General features: G+C 41.2%; 1 protein-coding gene across 1 annotated transcript; it reads right to left on the bottom strand.

Annotated features, from left to right (window-relative positions):
* Window positions 1-5,520: 5,520 nt before the first annotated feature.
* On the bottom strand, window positions 5,521-20,510 carry LOC116906935 (zinc finger protein 709-like). The gene is given in 6 exon segments (XM_032909862.1): window positions 5,521-7,302; window positions 7,304-7,676; window positions 7,679-8,280; window positions 9,043-9,100; window positions 9,318-9,444; window positions 20,385-20,510. Coding segments are annotated over 6 exon segments (1,683 nt in total). The 5' UTR covers window positions 20,406-20,510; the 3' UTR covers window positions 5,521-6,800.
* Between the last annotated feature and the right edge of the window lie 214 nt (window positions 20,511-20,724).

The raw sequence follows: 20,724 nt of genomic DNA, 5'->3' as shown, positions 1-20,724 counted from the left end.
ACTGTCCACTGAGGAAGAAAATAAAGTACCACTTTCTACAGACTCGCTCCCTGTGAATACTACAAGAATATAACAGGTATGGAGAAAATATTTAACCCACAAAATAACCTGAGCTGTGGGATCCCCAATGAATAAACAAAAGAAACATGAAAATCTGACACAGGATGGTCACTTTGCAAAGTATCACATGCAAAGTAAATGATTCTAAAAATCATTTACCAGGACCAACCTGACTCCATCTTAAGATTAGAAACCATCTTGTTACAAGGTCAAAATAAGTTCATTTCTATTTACTGCAAAGCTCCAGTTGGCTGAGCTTTAACCCATTCCTGGAGTGTGACATGTTCCACATAATGTAATTTCACTGTAGCCTGAACTCTGCCCTGATAAGATGTTCTTCCAAAGAATCTTGAGATATTTTGCCAAGATGACCTGTCAAATAATCCTATCTGCTGCCTGCTTCCATGATTCCCTTGTCAGGTCCTTACATTCCCAATTTCCTCTGGAAGTCCCAGTCTGCACCTTTTGCTCCTATATGAGGAGGCCTAAAATGTTCATCCACACTGTCCTCTCAATCCCTGCTTTGAAGAGTTATTCTGGTGCACAGAAAAATAGAGCTTGCTTAGTTCATTTCATTTGAGTAATGGTCTTGACTCTCCATCAGTGGGATTAACAGAATGAATTAGATGAAATCTCAAAAACCCTATATATATAGCATGTTATAGTTCAAACAACAGGCATGGTAGATGAGAAAGGAGAGAGGGAGAGAGAAAAAAACACTTAAAAAAAAAAGGAGAACAAACAAGTTAGGCACCAAGTCTTGGAACAACAGCATTGTTGTTGCCAAGACAACAAAGTTCAACAAACTCTTAGCCAAACTAAGAAAAAAAGAAAGAACACTTAAATTCTCTATAGGTGAAAAGTAGAACAGACACCAACAAAATTCAGAAAATCACTAAGAAATACCTTATAACCTTATATTCCAACGAATTGGAAACTCTTAAAAGAATCTATTCATTTCTAGATACATGGGACTCATCAAATTTAACTGACAGATGAAACAACTTAAACGCATCTATAACAATCAACACCGAGATTGTAATATAAAAACTTGCAAGGAAGGGTAGGCATAGAAGACCCTCATTCCTTCTGAATCCCATGAGAATTCTATGCTATTCAAACTATCCCATAAAACATAGTGGTAGGATAATAGGAATCCTATTTATAAACCCAGTATTACTTTGATTTGAAACTGGATGAAGACTTAAGAAAAAAATTACAGGACAGTCTACTGCTCTGGATGGTACTATATAAAAACCTTTAGTGAGCATTATAGTGCATGGGCGATAACTCCAGGAAGTTCAACTAAATTCAAGAATAAGACAAGGATGCACAATTTCTTTCATTGTTAGTTCAATTTAGTGTGCGATAACTTCGGTGGAGTAATTATAAAGAGAAAGAAATCAAAATGACTATAAGCAGGAGACTGGAGAGATTGCTAAGGATTAAGGACTGCTCTTCCAGAGGTCCTGAGTTAATTCCCAGCAACCACATGGTGGCTCACAACCATCTGTAATGGGATCTGATGCCCTTTTCTGGTGTGTCTGAAACAGCTACAGTGTCCTCATATAAATAAAAATAAATAGATCTTTAAACAGGAAGAAGTGAAAATATCCTTATTTGCAAAAATTTGATCAACAACAAAGAAATTCTAAAAACTCCACCAGAAATATCTGACAAACACCACTCTTAGAAGCATAAAACCATAGCTACAATGAGAATTTTAAAACATTAAAGAAAATAATTAATGACAACAGTACAAGATGGAAAGAATCACCATAGTTATGGATTAGCAGAATTAATGTAAGAAGAGAAGTAATTAACATATTCCATACTGTAGGGAGCGATGCCCTTAAAACCCTCCATTATTGATGTTAATAGTATAGTTAGAGTTAAGTATGACTAGGTTCACGGAAAATCCCCGGCCAGCTGCAGAAGACTAATACAAATCTGGTGGTCAGGATGCCCAGTGATATGACACACCTGTGACCTTTCTGAGAAACCAACATCCTGCTGACATCAGCTGATCACAAGACTCTGTGTCCTTGACTTGCATAGATGCTTCCCACTTCCCCCCTCCCTCTGTTACCCCTGCTATGGTATAAATTCAGCCTTGGGGAAAAAAAGAAAATTGTCACCTTGATCACACTCTTGTCTTGGTGTCCTTCTTCGTGTCTCTGGTCCCCATTCTCTCCTAGGTGGTCCCCAACCTCCGCTGACTACCTTGCAGGCCGGGGCACCATACAATCAGTTCAAAATATTAAAGATATTGTTCATAGGGGGAAAATACTCAAAAATGCATATGGGAGCACAAAGGACAATAGATAACCAAAGCAATCCTGATAGGTTGACAGACAGACAGACAATGCTGGTGCTACCACCATATCAGATTTTGAGTTATTCCACAGAGACAGTAGCAAAACAGTAGGATACTGGTACAAATATCGGCATGTAAATAAATGCAGTAGAATACCTAGTTGTAAACAAATCTGTGCAACTAGCACCTCATTTTTATCCAAGATACCATTCACAATAATACAGAAGAACTCCACGAACTGCTGCTACCTTTGTGTAGTAAGTTTGTGCTATCATTCTGGAGACAAATGAAGTACAGTTTGCCTCTAAGGAAATCATATCTACAAATTTACTTTATTAACCCTTAGTTTAATATTTGTTTTTTGTTGTTGTTGTTCTATTGGCAGCAATGGGGATTAAAGTCAAGGCTCAACATGTTGAGTATGTGTTTAAAAACTGATCTTTCAGGGCTGGGGGGAACATCCTCGTGAAGACGAGGGGATGCGGGGGAGGTGTGGGATGAGGAACAGTCAGAGGGTGGACCAGGACGGGGAATAAAATCTGGACTGTAAAAAAAAGATTAAAGACTGTTTAAAAGAACCAATCTTTCATTTGCATCACATAAATATTTAGTTTTCTCACTACCTTATGTTACTAACTGAATTATCAACAGATTAGTTTTCTCATAACTTTTATACAAAGAATGCCTCTATTTCATATGTGCAATTCAGGTTCCTTATGACTATATAGAAAAATGATATCTAACACAAGTGGTGCTATTTCTGGCCATCACTCAGCTTATGCCAGGAAACCTCAACTTTTTGTCTCAATAGCCATGAGATCAAGATTGTAAGTCGTCTATGTAAATAGATTTGTCTATTTCTCCTAGGCTAAGAAAGATGACTTGCCAAGATCTGACTGGGTGTGTTTGTTTGTTTTGATGTCAGTTGAAAAGCAAAGAAAGGCTGGGTGTGATGCTTTATACCTCCAGTCCCAGAACTAGGGATGCAGGAGCAGGACAACTGTAAGCTCAAGGGCAGCTAGGTCAGTCAATGGTGAGCTGTCTTGAACACACACACGGGTCAGTAGAGAGAGATAGAGACCCAGGGACAGCATTAGAGAACTTTGGCCTACATCTCTAAAGGAGCTGTCTACCCCACCCACCCCTGAGTTCAGGGAACCCCAAGGAAAAGGCAGAGTATAACATCAAGAAGAAATGTAAGTCACCAGAACAAGCTCATGTGAACTCGCAGAGACAGAAGCAGCAAGCGCAGGTCCTAGGTTGGCCTGCATCAGGTCTTACGTGTGTGCTTTCCAGCTCCCAGCTCAGTGTATTTATTGGACTCCTGAGAGCAAAGAAGTGGGCCTCTATTTCTGAGGGGCGGATTGTCCGGCTTTGATGTGATGATTTTGCCCTTTCGTTATCTCTTAGAAAACTGTTCTTTTCTAATGAGAAGGGAGTGGATCCAGAGGAGAGGGGAAGTGAGAGTAGAGGGAGGGGAACTGCAGTTAGGGTATATTGCATGAGAAAATAATCTATTTTTAATAAAAGGGTGTAAAAAAGGCAAGGAGAGCTGCGTCTTCTGAAGTTGGCTTTCTTCTTGGGTAACAACATGCTTGCTAAATTGTACCTTCTGATGCCTACGAATATCAGCAGTGATCTCTGTTATGATGATTGTGTCCACATGGACAAAACTGGTACTATATAGATTACACACAATGAATACTTTATTTAAAAATCTCCATGTTTTTAACCAACTTTACACCAAGTGACTGAAGCCTTAACAGTGCAGGCTATGGGGTAATAATGTTCACTAGTTTGGATGTATTCAACACACATCTCATTTACATTTTTCTTTACCATAACTGATTTGAATGTTGTTTTATAAGACTTGTGAAGCTAAAAGATACTGATGGAAGACAGAATCCAATATATTTAATGAACGCCTATAAGAAGTCAGTCTTATGAAACTTCCTATGTAGACTAGGTAGGCCTTAAGCTCAGAGATCTGCCAAGTTTGGGATGAAAGGAGTGTGCCAACACATCCTGCAATGAACATTTTTGAGATGAGGTTAACTTGTGAACGTGATATACATCTTCTTACTACAGTCTTCCATGTAAGAAAATTATTTAAGATGATATAATTATATTCAACCCCTCAGTACTGCTCAACAATAACAAAACCAAACTATACTGAATGGAGTGCCAGTCTCCTGGGAAGTAGGTACCTTGCATCCAGCAGAGTCGGGGTTGGATGTGGCTCTGAGCTGCTGGACACAGGTTCTGGGAACTAAACTCAGATCCTAGGCAACATCAGTACATGCTCTTAACAGTTGAAACATACGTGTGCAACATTTTCAATACTATAAAATATTCCTTAAAATTAGTTACAGTGCTTAAAAACTGTAAAGAAAAATCTTATTTGGGGTTGGTAGCAGGGCTCAGCAGGCACTCCAGCCTATCAAAGTAACAACTCTTAAAGGCTGTCTTCTGACTTCCACTCTTACATATCTGCACTAACCACTAATACATCACATGTATCACACACACACACACACACACACACACACACACACACACAAATAACAAAACCCCAAAATTCTGTTATTTGGAGAAAATAGACATCACACTGGGTGGTGGTAGCGCATGCCTGTGATACAGCACTCGGAGGCAGAAGCAGGCAGATTCCAAGTTTGAGGCCAGCCTGGTATACAGAGCATATGCCAGGAGAGCCAGGGATACACTGTATTAAAAAACAAAACAACAAAAAAGGAACACTGATACATTTTCAATCTCACATCAAATACAGCTACTCAAAAACTACTTAAAGGGCTGGTGAAAAGCGTACACATCAAAAGCTTGACAACCTGAGTTCTATCCTCAGGTCTCATGTGTTGAGGAGACTGTTCCCGGACACCCAAATGTACACTGGGGACCAACAAACCTAAAGACACATGTGGGGAGTAACCAACTGCAACTTCAGAAAGTGTCTGCAAATATAGCCTGCCAGACTGTAAATGCTTTTCAATCAATGAACTCAATACAGCTCTCCAGCAAAGGGTAACGCATCACCTCATGACTTACCACCCGTTAGAGATACCAGTTTACCTGGCCGAAACGCAATTGATTTGGCAAAAGTTCCATTATCACAATTCAAAGAGTTAATGTTTTTGCTCCTTCAAATGTGAGCTTAAGTTTACTCTCTCATCTCAGATTTTTATACAGCAGGGATGACAGTCATGTGCAATCATAAATTATTCACTAAGTTATACTTTCAATGAAAAAAGAAGTATGATACAGTCAAGAAGTCTTGAGTAAGAATAGGCAAGTATTATAAACATTAAACATGAGTAACATGTACTTAATTTTTTGTGATCATTTCAGGAATATTTTATTTGCATATGTTAATTTGCTTAAGGTATTTACACTCACGTTTGCAAAATCCAATTGTATAAGAAAATTTAGAATTTTTACCTCTTCACAACATTTTTTTTCTGAGTTTCATGTAGCTCGGGCTGACCTAAAAGTAGCTATGTTAAACTAGCGCCCCACCCCACCCCCACCTTTTTTGAGGCAGGGTCTAGTATCCCTGACTGGCCTGGAGTCCAGACAGACCTGCCTCACTCTTTCCTCCTTCCAAGTGGTAAATAAAAGGTGTGTGCCGGCACACCTGGACCTCTCATGTTTTAACAGTGACAACTTAATTTGGTTGTAAATGGTCTTTTCTCAACTCTCACAAATTGTATTCAAAACCCCTATATTTAGTGTTATAATTTTCTAGCCTCTGTCCCCAGTGTTGGAATAAAAGGTATACACTATGGTGCCTGATGCAAGGGCAGGTATGCATCTATATACACTTGCACCTATGGGGAAAATTACACTTATAAGTTATATCCAGTATATCTTCATTCTTTTAAAGGCTTATTATCTTATGTATTTTGCCTGTCGTATGTATACACAATGTTCAGAACTCAGAAGAGGATGTCAGATCACGAGGAACTGGAGTTACTGATGGCTGTGAGTCACCACATGGGTGCTGTGAATTCAAGCCAGGTCCTCTTTCTGCAATCACAGCGAGTAAACAACTATTGAGCCATCCTTCAAGCCCCATCTATCCACTAGTTTGTTGGAAAAAGTATACATAGAAAATTACAAAATATAAAACCTATTTAAGAATTGTCATTCATAAAGAAAGCAAGTTAAATGCTGGTGGGATGGCTCAGAAGGGTCGTTCGGGTTGTTGAGATTAAGGATCTGAGCTCCATCATCAGGACTCACATAAAAGAAACATGAGAACTGAATCCAGAAAGCTGTCTGCTGCTCCCCATATTGAGGCAAGTGTATTCTTACCCCAAACCTCATACAAATAAACAAACAAATGATAAATAAATAAATATTCTCAACAGCAAGTTGACTAGTTACACAGCTTACACAGGTACGAGTTCTACCCAATGGGTTTCTTCCCACTGTGAGATCTTTCATGCCTTCGAAGGTATAAGAAACATGTAAAAGCTTTCCCACACTGGTTACACTCATAAAATTTCTCTCTAGTAGTATGAGTTCTTTCATGTATTTGAAGGGATTTGGAAAAGGTGAATGCCTGCCCACACTCTACACATACATATGGTTTCTCTCTAGTGTGAATTTTTTCATGCTTGTAATGAGCACTAGAATGGGTGAAGGCTTTCCCACAATATTTATGGTTTCTCTCCAGTGTGATTTTTTTTTCGAAGGTATGATGCCTTTAATGAGCAAACATACAGAATTCTTTCATGGTGAACAGTTGCCCGTGACTGGTAAAAAAGCTTTCCCAATGTTTACATGCATATTTTCTTTTCACAATTCTTTCATGTTTGTGAAGGTTTGAGGACCGTCTAAATGTTTTGCCGCATTGATCACATGTGTAACATTTTTCTCGAGTGTGACATCTTTCATGTTTTCGAAGGTGAGGGAAGTGTAAATCCTTTCCCACACAGCTTGCAAACATACGTTTTCTCTGCAGTGTGAATTCTTTCATGGTTGTAACAGTTGCCCGCAGTGATAAAAGCTTTCCCACAATGTTTACATGCATAACGTTTCTTTTCACTGTGAATTCTTTCATGTTTGTGAAGGTTTGAGGACCGTCTAAATGCTTTGCCACATTGATCACATGTGTAACGTTTTTCTCGAGTGTGACGTCTTTCATGCTGAAGAAGTTGATAAGAGTGGATGCATGCTTTCCCACAATGTTTACATATGAAACTACGTTCTCTTTTGTGAGTTTTTTCATGATTATGACGGGCCGTGGAATACAGGAAAGTTTCACCACAATGTTTACATATGAATACAGGAAAGTTTCACCACAATGTCTACATGAGTATGTTTTCTCTCTTGTGTGAATTCTCTGATGTTTGGTCAGGTGACTGGAATTAACAAAGACTTCTCCACACTGCTTACATGCAAATGGTTTTTCTCCAGTATGGATCCTTTCGTATATTTGAATATAACTTTCTCCCGTTAAGGTCTTCTCAAATTGTTTATACTCGTGTAGCTCATCTCCAGTGTGAGTTCTCTCATAATCTTGATGAGAAGTGGGAATCCTGTAAGATTCATTGGTGTGTTTATTTTCACAAATGTTCTCTGTAGCATGAACCCTCTCAAGTGTCTGGAAGGATTCAGAATAAATAACATCTTTCCAACATTTTTCACTTTTAATAGCCTTTCCCATGAGTTCTCGGCATCCGTATGGTTTCTCTTCATTTTGACCTCTAAGGAGCGCATCTGAAGATGAGTGACCATTGATGTCTTTTACATTCACACTGCTTTCATAGGCTGTGATTGCAGGACGACTCTCCCTATTAGCAATATGCTCTGTCTTCTGTTGGTGGGTCTTTCCACACTGACTACCATGTTCACAGTCACAGAATTTCTCAACCACCTGAATTCTGAGAGAGAGAGAGAGAGAGGAGCATTATTTCTGTTTAATAGCTAGGTAAGTACTACATGATGGATTCTGTGGCCTCTATCTGTTATTGCAGTATTCAGGAGACAGAAAGTATGCAGGAAGTAAGCAATTGAGTGGAAACTAGGCCTGTCCCAAGACAAGTAAGAAGGCACTGAGTTTATTACAATTTATGAACATAAAAGAACTAAACACTCGGCAAGAAGTGCTGAGGACAGCACACAATCACAAAAGGTTCTGTAGGCTTATTTTGATAAAATTGTCTATGACACAGTGAACAAAGGTGAACTTTCCTAATGCAATATGCAGATCATATATCAAATTCTAAATGGTTGAACATCCTTTGTAAAATTTACTAAAGATGGATTTTGATTTAAACTCCAAACTTACCTTTCTTCACACACAAACCTTATATTCATAAAGCCCAAAGCTAACAGTACATCAAATACTTTTCTACACAAAAGGCAGTTTTGTATAATGAACCACTGGAAAATAGCTAAAGGTGAATTCTTTCTGCTACTGCTCCCTCAAAAGTTCAGTAAGAGGTGTAGGCCACAAAATCCACATAAGTACTACATGAGAGTTAGGATCATCCTTGTGGAATTCTCAAGCCCAGTAATGGTTGACAAAAAACTTTGAAGTTAAGTCAATTTACATTTTGATCCACTTGGATCACTTTCTTATTTCTCTGACTTGTCCTTCTCAAATATCTGATACAAATTGCCTTTCTGTATGTATAAATTACCTCCGATTTCTCTGGAGCATCTGGTAATTCACATCCATACTTTCTTCCTCTGTCTTTCCTAAAAAAGAACAGTAAGAAATCATTACATTATTCATCCTTTTATACAAGTCATAACTTCCTTCTTTCTGGTATAATGTTATATTTACCACCATGTTCCCATTCAACATTTCAAGTCATAAAATTATACAGATGACTAAGAAACAGTTTTTCTCCACATGAATAAGAAAAGAAATTATATTGGTGGTGGTGGTAGTTGTTCTTGTTGTTGTTGTTACCTATGGAGATCAGGTTCATAAAGGTCTCCATCATCACATCTCTGTAGAGCTTCTTTTGGTAGGAATCCAGCAGAGCCCATTCTCCTAGACTGAAGTTCACAGACACATCCTCAAAGGTCACTGGCTCCTAAAATTATCCATAGATATTATTAAAATGCAGTTATTAGATGAATGATGAAAAAAACTGCAAATACATCAGTGACTTGATATGTTTCCTTCATGCTTTCTTAGTATATTCACTGTATATCATAGCCACTATAAGTTTATTAATTATCCTCTCATCTTGTCACACAGTTCTAAGGATACTGTATGTCTATATAGTAAAGGAAAAATGTATCACATGCTTTGTGGTGATGCTGGTTTCAAACTACTCTTTGTACCTTCCAGCACAAGTTTCTAAAACTTAGAACCCAGAATAAACATCAGTTCTGCTGAGCATGCACAATTATTAATGTCTGTCAGCAAACTTCATCTACTTCTAAAGCCTAGATATTTCACATAAAATGGATACAACCAGCTCAATTCTTTAAAGAGGAGCTCACTGCTACTCACAAGTTTATAACAAGATAAAACAGTATTTTGTAAACTATTATCCTTGTCATTAAATACTGAAACGTGGTCATTATAATACAAAACCCCAAAGAAGGTTCACATGAAAAATCTATCATTGGTCTCAAAGATGAAAGGAAACATCAACTGACAAAATTTGCCACCTAGTGGTCACTTGATCACATTCTCTCATGATGTATTCAACATGAGTGGCATCATTAAGAAAACTGATACTATAAAATGATCTTATAAAAGTATTAATGTAAAACAGGTGGGTTTTCATAGACCAACCTTGATTTAATAGTAAGTAAGACTTACAAATGACAATTCTCTGTCCTCAATTACAAATAATATGCGTTTTAAAAGAAATGTCAGTGGACAATGACACCACAGCGAGGAAAAAAATTATATCATGGCTGTGTGAAATCATGTAATTCCCACAAAACTTTTAGACTGTTAACAAGAATACTCATCAAAACCTGTATGTAATAATGTTTGCTACCATTAAAAGCACTAGGAATAAGAAAATGATAGTTTGATTCAGATGACCAAATTCAAGACCTTAAATTCAAGACCTGCCTAGGCTGGATAGCAAATACTAGAAAAATAAAAAAAATATGACACATTTTGAAACAATACTACTTAGGGTACTACACATAAAGACAAGATGAACAGAACAGAGAACAGTAGATTTCAGTGACATGAAATTCAAACAGAACTGCTCCTTTCTGAAGGGAATACAGGGACAAAGAGTGGAGCAGAGACTGAAGGAAAAGCGATCCAGAGACTGCCCCACCTCGGGATCCAACATATCTGGAGTCACCAAACCCACTCTCTATTGCTGATGCCAAGAAGTGCATGCTGACAGGAGCCTGATATAGCTGTCCCCTGAAAGGCTCTGCCAGATCCTGACCAATACAATGTGGATGCTTGCAGCCAATCATCAGACTGAGCACAGGGACCCCAATGGAGGAGTTAGGGGAAGGCTTGAAGGAACTGAAGGGGTTTGCAACCCCATTGGAAGAACAAGATCAACCTCCCAGACCTCCCAGAGCAGCCAGGGACTAAACCACCAACCAAAGAGTACAGATGGAGAGATCCATGGCTCCACCCGCATAGCAGAGGATGGCCTTATCTGGCATCAGTGGGAGGGGAGACCCTTGGTCCTGTGAAGACTTGATGCCCCAGCACAGGGGAATGCTAGTATGGTGAGGCGGAAGTGGATGGGTGAGGAAGCACCCTCATAAAAGCAGGGGTAGGGGGGATGAGATAAGGGGTTTTCAGAATGAAAACTGGGAAGGGGATAACATTTGATATATAAATAAATAAAATAACCAATAAAAATGTAAAAAAATTAAATTTAAACAGAAATTCATTAATAAGAGAGAAGACCTTGATCAACAATGAATCTGATTGCTATACACAGTGACTATGCCATTGGCAACAAGCAAGGTTCATAAGAAATGGGGAAGATGAAATAGTACCCAATGTTTCTCTATTTCTCAGCAGAGGAATCTCAAATGGCTGAGCAACACTTAATATCCTTAGCCATCAGGGAAATGCAAATCAAAACAGCTGTGAGATTCCATCTTACAACACAAGTGGCAGCCCATGATGGGAAGGATGTGGAGCAAGGGGAACACGCTTCCATTGCTGGTGGGAGTACAAATTTGTACAACTGCTCTGGAAACCAATTTGATAGTTCCTCAGAAAATTGGAAACAGTTTTACCTCAAAACTCAGCTAAACCATTCCTAGACAAATACACAAAGGAGACTCCAGCCTACCACAAGGGTATTTACTCAACTAAGTTTATAGCAGCTTTATACCTAATAAAGAGAAACTTGAAACAACCTAAATGTCCCTCAACCAGAGAATGGATAAAGCAAATGGATGGAACTAGAAAAAGAAAATCATCCTGAGGGAGGCAACCCATACCCACAAAGACAAACACAGTGTGTGTTCACTTTTAAGTGGACATTAGCTGCAATCTGTAGCATAGAGAAGCTAAATAACAAGGAAAGCCTAAGGGGTGTAGGGAGACGGAGATACAAAGAGAAAACAACAGATGTTGCAGATGGATTGAGGAAGGTGGTGCTGGGAATACAAGGGTGATATCAGATTGGGGACGGGGGAAGAATACTGGGAGAAAGCACTGGAATTGTGGGGCATTTCAGAGGCAAGGAAGAATCCTAGTGCAATGGAAACTCCATGGACTCTATGAGGGTGATCTTAGCAAAGACTCCTAGTAAGAGGCAACATGGTAGCTGAACCAACCATCTTTTTTTTTTTTTCCATCTTTTTTAACTTGAGTATTTCTTATTTACATTTCAATTGTTATTCCCCTTCCCGGTTTCCAGGCCAACATCCCCCTAACCCCTAGTTCCCTTCTATATGGGTATTCCTCCCATCCTCCCCCATTACCGCCCCCCCACAACAATCACGTTCACTGGGGGTTCAGTCTTGGCAGGACCAAGGGCTTCCCCTTCCACTGGTGCTCTTACTAGGATATTCATTGCTACCTACGAGGTCAGAGTCCAGGGTCAGTCCATGTATAGTCTTTAGGTAGTGGCTTAGTCCCTGGAAGCTCTGGTTGCTTGGCATTGTTGTTCATAAGGGGTCTCAAGCCCCTTCAAGCTCTTCCAGTTCTTTCTCTGATTCCTTCAACGGGGGTCCCGTTCTCAGTTCAGTGATTTGCTGCTGGCATTCGCCTATGTATTTGCTGTATTCTGGCTGTGTCTCTCAGAAGAGATCTATATCCGTGAACCAACCATCTTAAACCTTTGATCTACACTTGGTCCTGCATGCAAGATATGCTGGGACTAGAACCTAGCATAACTGTCATGAGAGAGATCAGAGAGACTTCATCCAGCAATTTGTGGAAGCAAATGCAAAGTCCAAAAGCCAAATATTAGGCAGACCTCGGGGAGTCCTTCGAAGGAGGAGAAGGAAGGACTGGAGGAGCCAAAGGGGTAAAAGACATCACAAGAACAGTCCACAGAATCAACTGACCAGGACTCACGTGGCTTCCAGAGATCAGGGAGCTTATATGGGTCCGACCTAGGCTCTCTGCACACATGTTATGATTGTGTAATTTGATGTTCTTGAGGTATTCCTGGCAGTGGGAGCGGGGGCTGTCTGATTCTTTTGTCTGGTTTTGGGAGCTCTTTTCTCCTATTGGATTGCCTCATCCAGCCTTAATATGAAAGTATGTGCCTGGTCTTATTATAACTTGTGGTGCTAAAGTCTGGTCAATGTTCTGTGGGAGGCCTGATCCTTTCTGAAGTGGGTGGGGGAATCTGAGGGAGAGGAGAGGTTGGTGGGAGACTGGGAGAAAGTAGGGAGGGGAAAATGCAGTCGTGATATATAAGAGAATCCTTTTTAAAAGGAAGTAGAATCATGTGGTACATGTAGTAATCTCAAAGTATGATGTGGAGGGCTACTGGACAAAATCCCAGCAGACCAGTATCACAGACCACAATTCTCCAGCATTCTTTCAACTGCATGATGATTTTCACAATATGTAATGGGAGTTTCTGTATGCTGTTTTCCTTTGGGGTATTTTGTACAGACTTTAGTAGAAAATGTTAATGTATACACTGGCAGTCTCTCTAAAGAACATATTTCTTTTGAAAAAATCTTTGCCTACTTCTACTCTTTGTGTGCTCTCACCTCCAACCCCCTGCCTCCCACCCACTTACACCAAGAATAGAGAAATTAAAGATTTTTTAACTGAAAGATGGTTCCAGGAACACGTAGGCACACCCGTCCCAAGGGTGAAAGCACACAATTGATAGAAACAAGGCACCCAGACCTGAGGCCTCAGCAGCTGAGGGCAAGAGTACAGTTGGTAAGTACAGAATAGTGTCCACGATTGATTCCCTAGGCGCATGACTTACAGGATGAATGGCAAGATCTGATATGCTCCACGAGAAGCAGACTATATCAAGAAGCCACACTGGCTCGATCCCACGCTGCCGTCCACGTACAGGAGCAGGCACTGAAGGAATAGGATGCTACAGCATCCTGGAAAACCAGGAAGATATCAGAACCTGCTCTTTGGGGAGCCTATGAGAAGTACAGGCCCATAGGAAACGCATTAGGAAACAGCTAGCGCTTACTATGCTATATGGCCACGCACTGCCCCCTGAGGGATGAGAATAGCTTTTATAAGCTTGTTTCTCAGCACTCAGTGTCCGGCAGCCCTGACCACAGAGGCTGAGGGTGTCGCTGGCAGAAACAGCACGGAGCACCGGGTACCTTACTGAACCTTAGAAAACAGGGACTTAGATGTTTGCTGAACTCACTGCTTTGGCTTCAAAGAAAAATACTGCTCATTACGTCTTTCATTCTGGATGCTAAAAAATGGGGCTATGTCGGCGCCAGCACCGACACGGTACCGAGAATCGGGCGAAAGCCTACGGGATGAAAGAAACACACACACATACACACAGGTTATCGTGTCAAGCCAGGAGAGGAGGAGAGGAAGAGAGGAAGAGAGGAAGAGAGAGAGAGAGAGATGGAGAGCGGAAGGAAGAGTGAGAGTGAGGAGGAATAGTGAGAGACTCCTGTAGCTTTATTCACCACTTATATACCCAAGTCTCCAGGTGGAAAATAACTGGGAAGCACAGTGGGAAACTCTGGCTCGTGACTACCTGGCTCAAGACTTCGGTAACAAAAGACCAACTATGAGACCTGAATTAGAGAAATCCCAGAAGACCAGCCTAAATTCAGGATAAAGGCTGAGGAAGCAAAAAGGCAAAAAATTGACCACCACCCAGGTGTGGTCCAGGTGTGTCTTCCACGTGCATCAAGGCTCAGCAGAAATGCAGTGGAACACCCAATGTTTACTACTTGGTCTTTTCTTCCTGTGCCGTAAATACATGGGAGAGGCCTCTGTCCAACAATCCCATGACTTTTACTGTGGCCATGCAGTTACAAAGCGGCCAGGCCCAAATCCAATATGGCACTACAGGGCTAAAATAGGTTCAAAACAATCTGTAAAAAGATGATACCTCTCTTAGAATCATTAATTCTGCTTTCAACATTACCTGTGCTTAAGCTACTATGCAAATATAGAATTTAAAAAGGGTGCCCTTCTTATTTTTCAGTAAACACACGAGCTATCCTGACTCCCCTCAGAATGTTATCAGTCTCCTTCCCTCACTGGCTCCTTATCTTCTCTTTGGGACCTGAACCCTGCTGGAGCTGGACTCCAGAAAATGTAATTACAAAATAGTGACGTGGATACAGACAGAAGGAACACTGAAATCCAACTTAGACTATGTGTATAGCCAGCTTTTTCCCTCCCTTGTCTAACAGCTAGATTTTGTCTAAATAAATAAATAAATAAATAAATAAATAAATAAATAAAAACCTGAGCGGTCTGAAAGCTGGTTAACTGGTTAACTAACCTTTGTATTTATGCAATTAACTTCTTGTGAGAGAGAACAAGTTCTCAGACAGAATATACAAAGACATGTTGTAGTGCCATATTGGATTTGGGCCTGGCCGCTTTGTAACTGCATGGCCACAGTAAAAGTCATGGGATTGTTGGACAGAGGCCTCTCCCATGTATTTACGGCACAGGAAGAAAAGACCAAGTAGTAAACACCCCGTTCTCCACTGCACGACCTCTGCTGAGCCCGGCTGATGCATGTGAACCGACACACCTGGACCACACCTGGGTGGTGGTCAATTTACTTCTGCCTTTTACTTCCTCAGCCTTTATCCTTGAGATTTAGGCTGGTCTTCTTGGATTTCTCCCTAATTAATTCAGGTCTCATAGTCGGTCTTTTGTTACCGAAGTCATGAGCAAGGTAGTCGCGAGCCAGAGTTTCCCACTGTGCTTCCCAGTTATTTTCTACCTGGAGACTTGGGTATATAAGTGGTGAATAAAGCTACAGGAGACTCTCACTCTTCTTCCTCTCTCTCACTCTTCTTCCTCACTCTCACTCTTCCTTCCGCTTTTCCACTCTTCCACTCTTCCTCTGTCTCTGTCTCTCTTCCTCTCCTCCTCTCCTGGCTTGACACGATAACCTGTGTGTATGTGTGTGTGTTTCTTTCATCCCGTAGGCTTTCGCCCGATTCTCGGTACTGTGTCGGTGCTGGCGCCAACAACATGTAATACACAAAAATTAAAGGACAGTGGGAGTATCTGCAGTGCATGCAAATTACACATCAAAGGACAAGTGTACACAAAATGTCACAAGTAAAGACATGGCTGAAAATATCCGCTAAAAATAAAACATAGGAAGCAAGATCCACAGCCCTGGGTGAGGAACTTAACAAGTAAAATGTGTAGTTATGAAAACTACTGAATACCAATAGTTTACACATAACACCGGTTACCCAATTCTCATCATTCTTATTTCCTATAATAAAAACCTTAATGCAATCTATACCAGGTCACATTTCTCTAATGACAAAGAATATACTTTGGGCTTATTCTTAGTGTTATGACTACTGTTTTATTTTAAACATCTCTAAAGTCCTGTTGAAAATGTCCTAACACTGTATCAGCTAACTTATATTGGGAGATAAATTAATCTTAACTGCAGACATTAGCAAGTGTGAGTCATGCCAAAGAAAAGAACTTAGAATGTTTTTGCTTGTAATAACCAGTCACTCTTTGAAAGTTCTAAGTAAAGCTGTAATAACAGTGTACAGATTGAGTACAGTGGCATACATCTTTACTCCCAGCGCTTAGGAAGCAGAGGCAGGCAGACTCCTCCAACAGGATGAGTTCCAGGCCTAGTCAGGGTTACACAGTGAAACACAGTCTCAAAACCCCCAAACAGCAAAGCACTGCATAGTGAAAAATTATAAGGATAAACCCGGAAAGCAGGAAGAGTAGGGATGAGTCACTCCACCATCACAAACACTCACAGTATGAGTTACTCATCTTAATGGAGACACACAGCATATTTACACTGCTAGTGGAACAGATCTTAAAAGTGTCTTTATTAGCATATAAAACTATATAAAAGCTATAAAACAACGCAGCTCACAATGAAGTTTCCCTACATGTAAATTACAGGCTTTCACCATGTTCGCTGTTCTTCATTAGTCCCATGCTCTACCCTAAGGGTTACCTTTTACTTTTTGCCTGCTACTTTGAAGTCTTTTATTTTCTTCCAGATTCGACATACGGAATAAAACATATCTTACAAATTCTTTCTGACTCTAGTTTAGTATGTTTATAGTACAATCTTTAGTTCAATCTATTTTAGTACAATGTGTTTTACATTTTTGTGGCTGCATAATACAGTACATAATTCAATACAGTAAGTGAACATACACATACATATATACCATCATATATACACAGATAAGTCTGTGAAGTGTAGCTCACACACACTAGAATTTAACAAATCATGCATGATGTTCAGCTAGGCCAATTGTATAACAGTGCTATTCTGAGATAGGATGTGCATCTGCAGGTGAGTAGAGAAACAATGCAACAGAGCTCAGACAAAAGCCAATAAGCAAAACACTGACACATCAGGCTGGACTGATCTTGAGGCTTTTCCCCTCCTGGCTACATTTCATAATAATCCCTTAGGTCTTATGGAGGCTGTTGGGGGACAAAAGTCATCAAGTTAAAAGTTATGAAGGAGATGAGTTCAAATCCCAGCAACCACATGGTGGCTCACAACCATTTGTAATGAGATCTGATGGCTTCTTCTGGTGTGTCTGAAGACAGCTACAGTGTACTTATGTATAACAAATCTTTTTTTAAAAAGTTATGGAGGTATGGGGGCTGGGGAAATCTTTTTTAAAAAAGTTATGGAGGTAACCGACAGCTTTCTGACTGAATTTGAGGCCCACTCCACAGGAGTCATAAAATGTCAATATATCTCTACACAGTAACATACTACTCCACACTCAGTTCTAGGTAGGTTATCTAAACTAATAATTAACAAGAAAACCTGAGGGTTAAACTGTAACAGATAAAATGGATGTACGCTACCCAATAGAAAAAGAATCCATTCTGTTCTTCTCCTTTGTTTGGAGACAGAGTATGACTCCGTAGCCCTGGTTCACCTAGAGCCCAGTAGCCTAGACCAACTGGATCATGCTGGCTTTGAGCTTAGAGATTGCCTCTGCCTCCTAAATGCTAGGATTGGCCACCATGCCCAGAAGTAAGAATCCTGTTCAGCAACCCAGGCAACCTCTTCTACTGTAACATATAAAAGAGGCAGATGGGGCTGGTGGCTTAGTCAGTTAAAGTGCCTGCCACCTGCGTGATAGCCTGAGTGGATATCTGGGCTCCACATGGTATGAGAAAACAGATGCCTACAAGCTGTCCTGGGACTTCCACAGCTGTACCATACCAGCATCTCCCCAGTCCCCACCATGTATACACAGAAATAAATAAATACAAGTAGTCGATTGAAACACAGATTTTATAAAGATGCCAATACCTGTAGTACTACAGAGATGGCTTAAAGACTGATCAGTGCGTGCGAATGTGTGCGGAGAAATTATCCTGCACTATCTCATGTTTAGAAAACCAATGAAAAAAGGGGGTTTCCTCTATTATTTCATAATACAAAGACAGTAGAAATGTGTTCTATTATGTGAGCCTGAACAGGGTATGCCACACTGTAAAGAGGGAGCGGGGATTTCCAAACCACACAGACGCTGTCCTTGCTTTTCGTCACCAATCACAACTACGCTTTAAAGGGAACCGCTGAAGGAGCCACAGACTCTGGCCGCAGGGCATAATAAATCCTGCTGCTCTCTAGCTTTCAAGGTTCCTGAAGGTGCGATGCAGGCTGCTGAGGTGAGAAAAGGCATAAACAGTCTTACTGACCCCGTGCTGGACCCTCCGTGTGGCAATGCTGATCTGCCAGGCAAGAGCCACAGATGTTACAAGGGTAGCTAACTAACCCCTTTAAAAGTGTATTTCAAGGCCTCCTCCACAGGACGGAATTCCATGTCTGGTACTATAATAAAGGTCAAAAGACAACGGCTGAGGAGTTCGTAGGTCCGAGGACAGTGCCTGATTTTGTTCTTTTGCTAAACTGTCACACTGCCAGTGTGCCTTACAAATATTTATATTTAGCCTCAGATCTGGCCACTAGCACTCAACCTGGATCACAGATGCTTCTTTCTACAAAGGGCAGTGTTAAGTCTCAAATCATGGAACAAATGGATGAAGAGCCTACTTAACATGTCAATGCAGGCACTGACTGTCAGGTTCTCCCAGCATCCCTCAGCACCTATCCATTGTGGGCCTTCTTGGCTGGCATATCGCCCCCTACTCTGAACTCTCCAGCCCAAGGCTGTTATTCTCTATGTCATTAAACCATTTTGGTCATTCACCTTTGTACCTCTGGCCTCCTGGCTGCTGCATCCAGTTCCCCTCTCTCCCCTCTCCTTTCCCCTCCTCCTTTCTCCTCACAGGGCTCAGGGTCCTCTCCACTGTGGACTCTCCAAAATGTCTCTGCCTCTGGCTATGCTCTCCCTGTTATCTACAATAAACTTTCTCCTCCACCATTCCTAGGAGCAACTTCAGGTCCTTCCTTTCTCTTTCTTTTTTTCATTCTAGGAGCAGTCAACAAAGAGATGTATAAAAGGTCAGAAGAAATGCTGACAATAAAAGACAAAGTGCTCAGCTGTAAATGGGACATCTATACCTAACCCCCAGCTGCGTCCACCACCGCTCAAGGAGCATCTCAGAAGAGGAGGCAAAAGGAGCTTAAGAACCAGAGAAGACAGAAAAATACTGCGAAATGCTGGGCATGGAAGAGTTCTGTGAAATGCTGTCTTCTGGACATGGCAGGGTTATTGTACTTAGGAGCTCACAACAGCTGTGGGGAGAGGTACTGCCCAGGCCCACAACTTACTAAGTAGTTACTGGCAATTAACAGTATTTTTGGAGAATAGTTCTGTTTAGAAGAAGTAGCCACTGGTAAGGTTCCCTTTCCAAACATCCATGCACATACTAGCAACACTAACTGGGGGAATGATGATGATGATGATGATGATGATGATGATGATGATGATGATGAAGCTAGAAGAGAGGCTATTGGAAATATATAGGACTTGGAACGAGAAATAGGGACTGATTTTCGAGACTAAAGAGAAATTTTTAAAAAGAACCCAGAAGGATCACAGGGGTAAGCTAAAGCAGGTCGAGTGGGAGTACAAGGGCGGGCAAACAGAACTCTCCACCCACTTCCCCCGCGCAGCATAGTTGGAGTCTGAGCAGCACTAACCTGTCAGCGCTGCAACGTCTGCAGCAGCTCAAATTCGTGACCCGGACTCATCCTGACAAGACCTGAACTACAGTAAAACAGCTTCACGGCGACAGGACAGGGCCCCAGACTCCCTGTTGCCTTCTCTGCTCACAATTCAAGAGCAGGTGGTAAGACAGGACCGGTGACAGACTCATCACACTCAGCAGCACAGCGCCAGGGGAACGTCAGGGCGGCAGCGCCACAGTACGCCAAAGCCACCGCAGTGTCACAAACCCGCCACAAACGATTCAAGGAGCCCAGGGCACACTCACCATCTTCTGCTTCCGATGCATCCAGGTGTCCTCCCTAAGTGAAAACACAGTCAACAAGGTCGATGGAGAGAACACCTCTCAAGGGCTTCTCGGGACTCAAACATGGCGGCAACGGCCGCACCTTCCGAATATCCATGCTTCTCATTGGACCGTTGATGCTAAGACGTAACAGCTTTCCTGATTGGCGACTGAAAAGCGGGGCTGCGGGACCGGGTTGGGTTGGAGAATAGAGAGCATCCTTTCCCTGGAGGGTTACAGTCAAATGGACAGGTGTCAGTTCCTTGTTCTGGGATAAACCTGTTTTCCTTCTGGGATAAACCTGGTCCAATCTGGAGTAACC

Source organism: Rattus rattus, chromosome 1, assembly GCF_011064425.1.
Source record: "Rattus rattus isolate New Zealand chromosome 1, Rrattus_CSIRO_v1, whole genome shotgun sequence".
NCBI lineage: Eukaryota > Metazoa > Chordata > Mammalia > Rodentia > Muridae > Rattus > Rattus rattus.
This window is presented reverse-complemented; position numbering and strand designations above follow the sequence as displayed.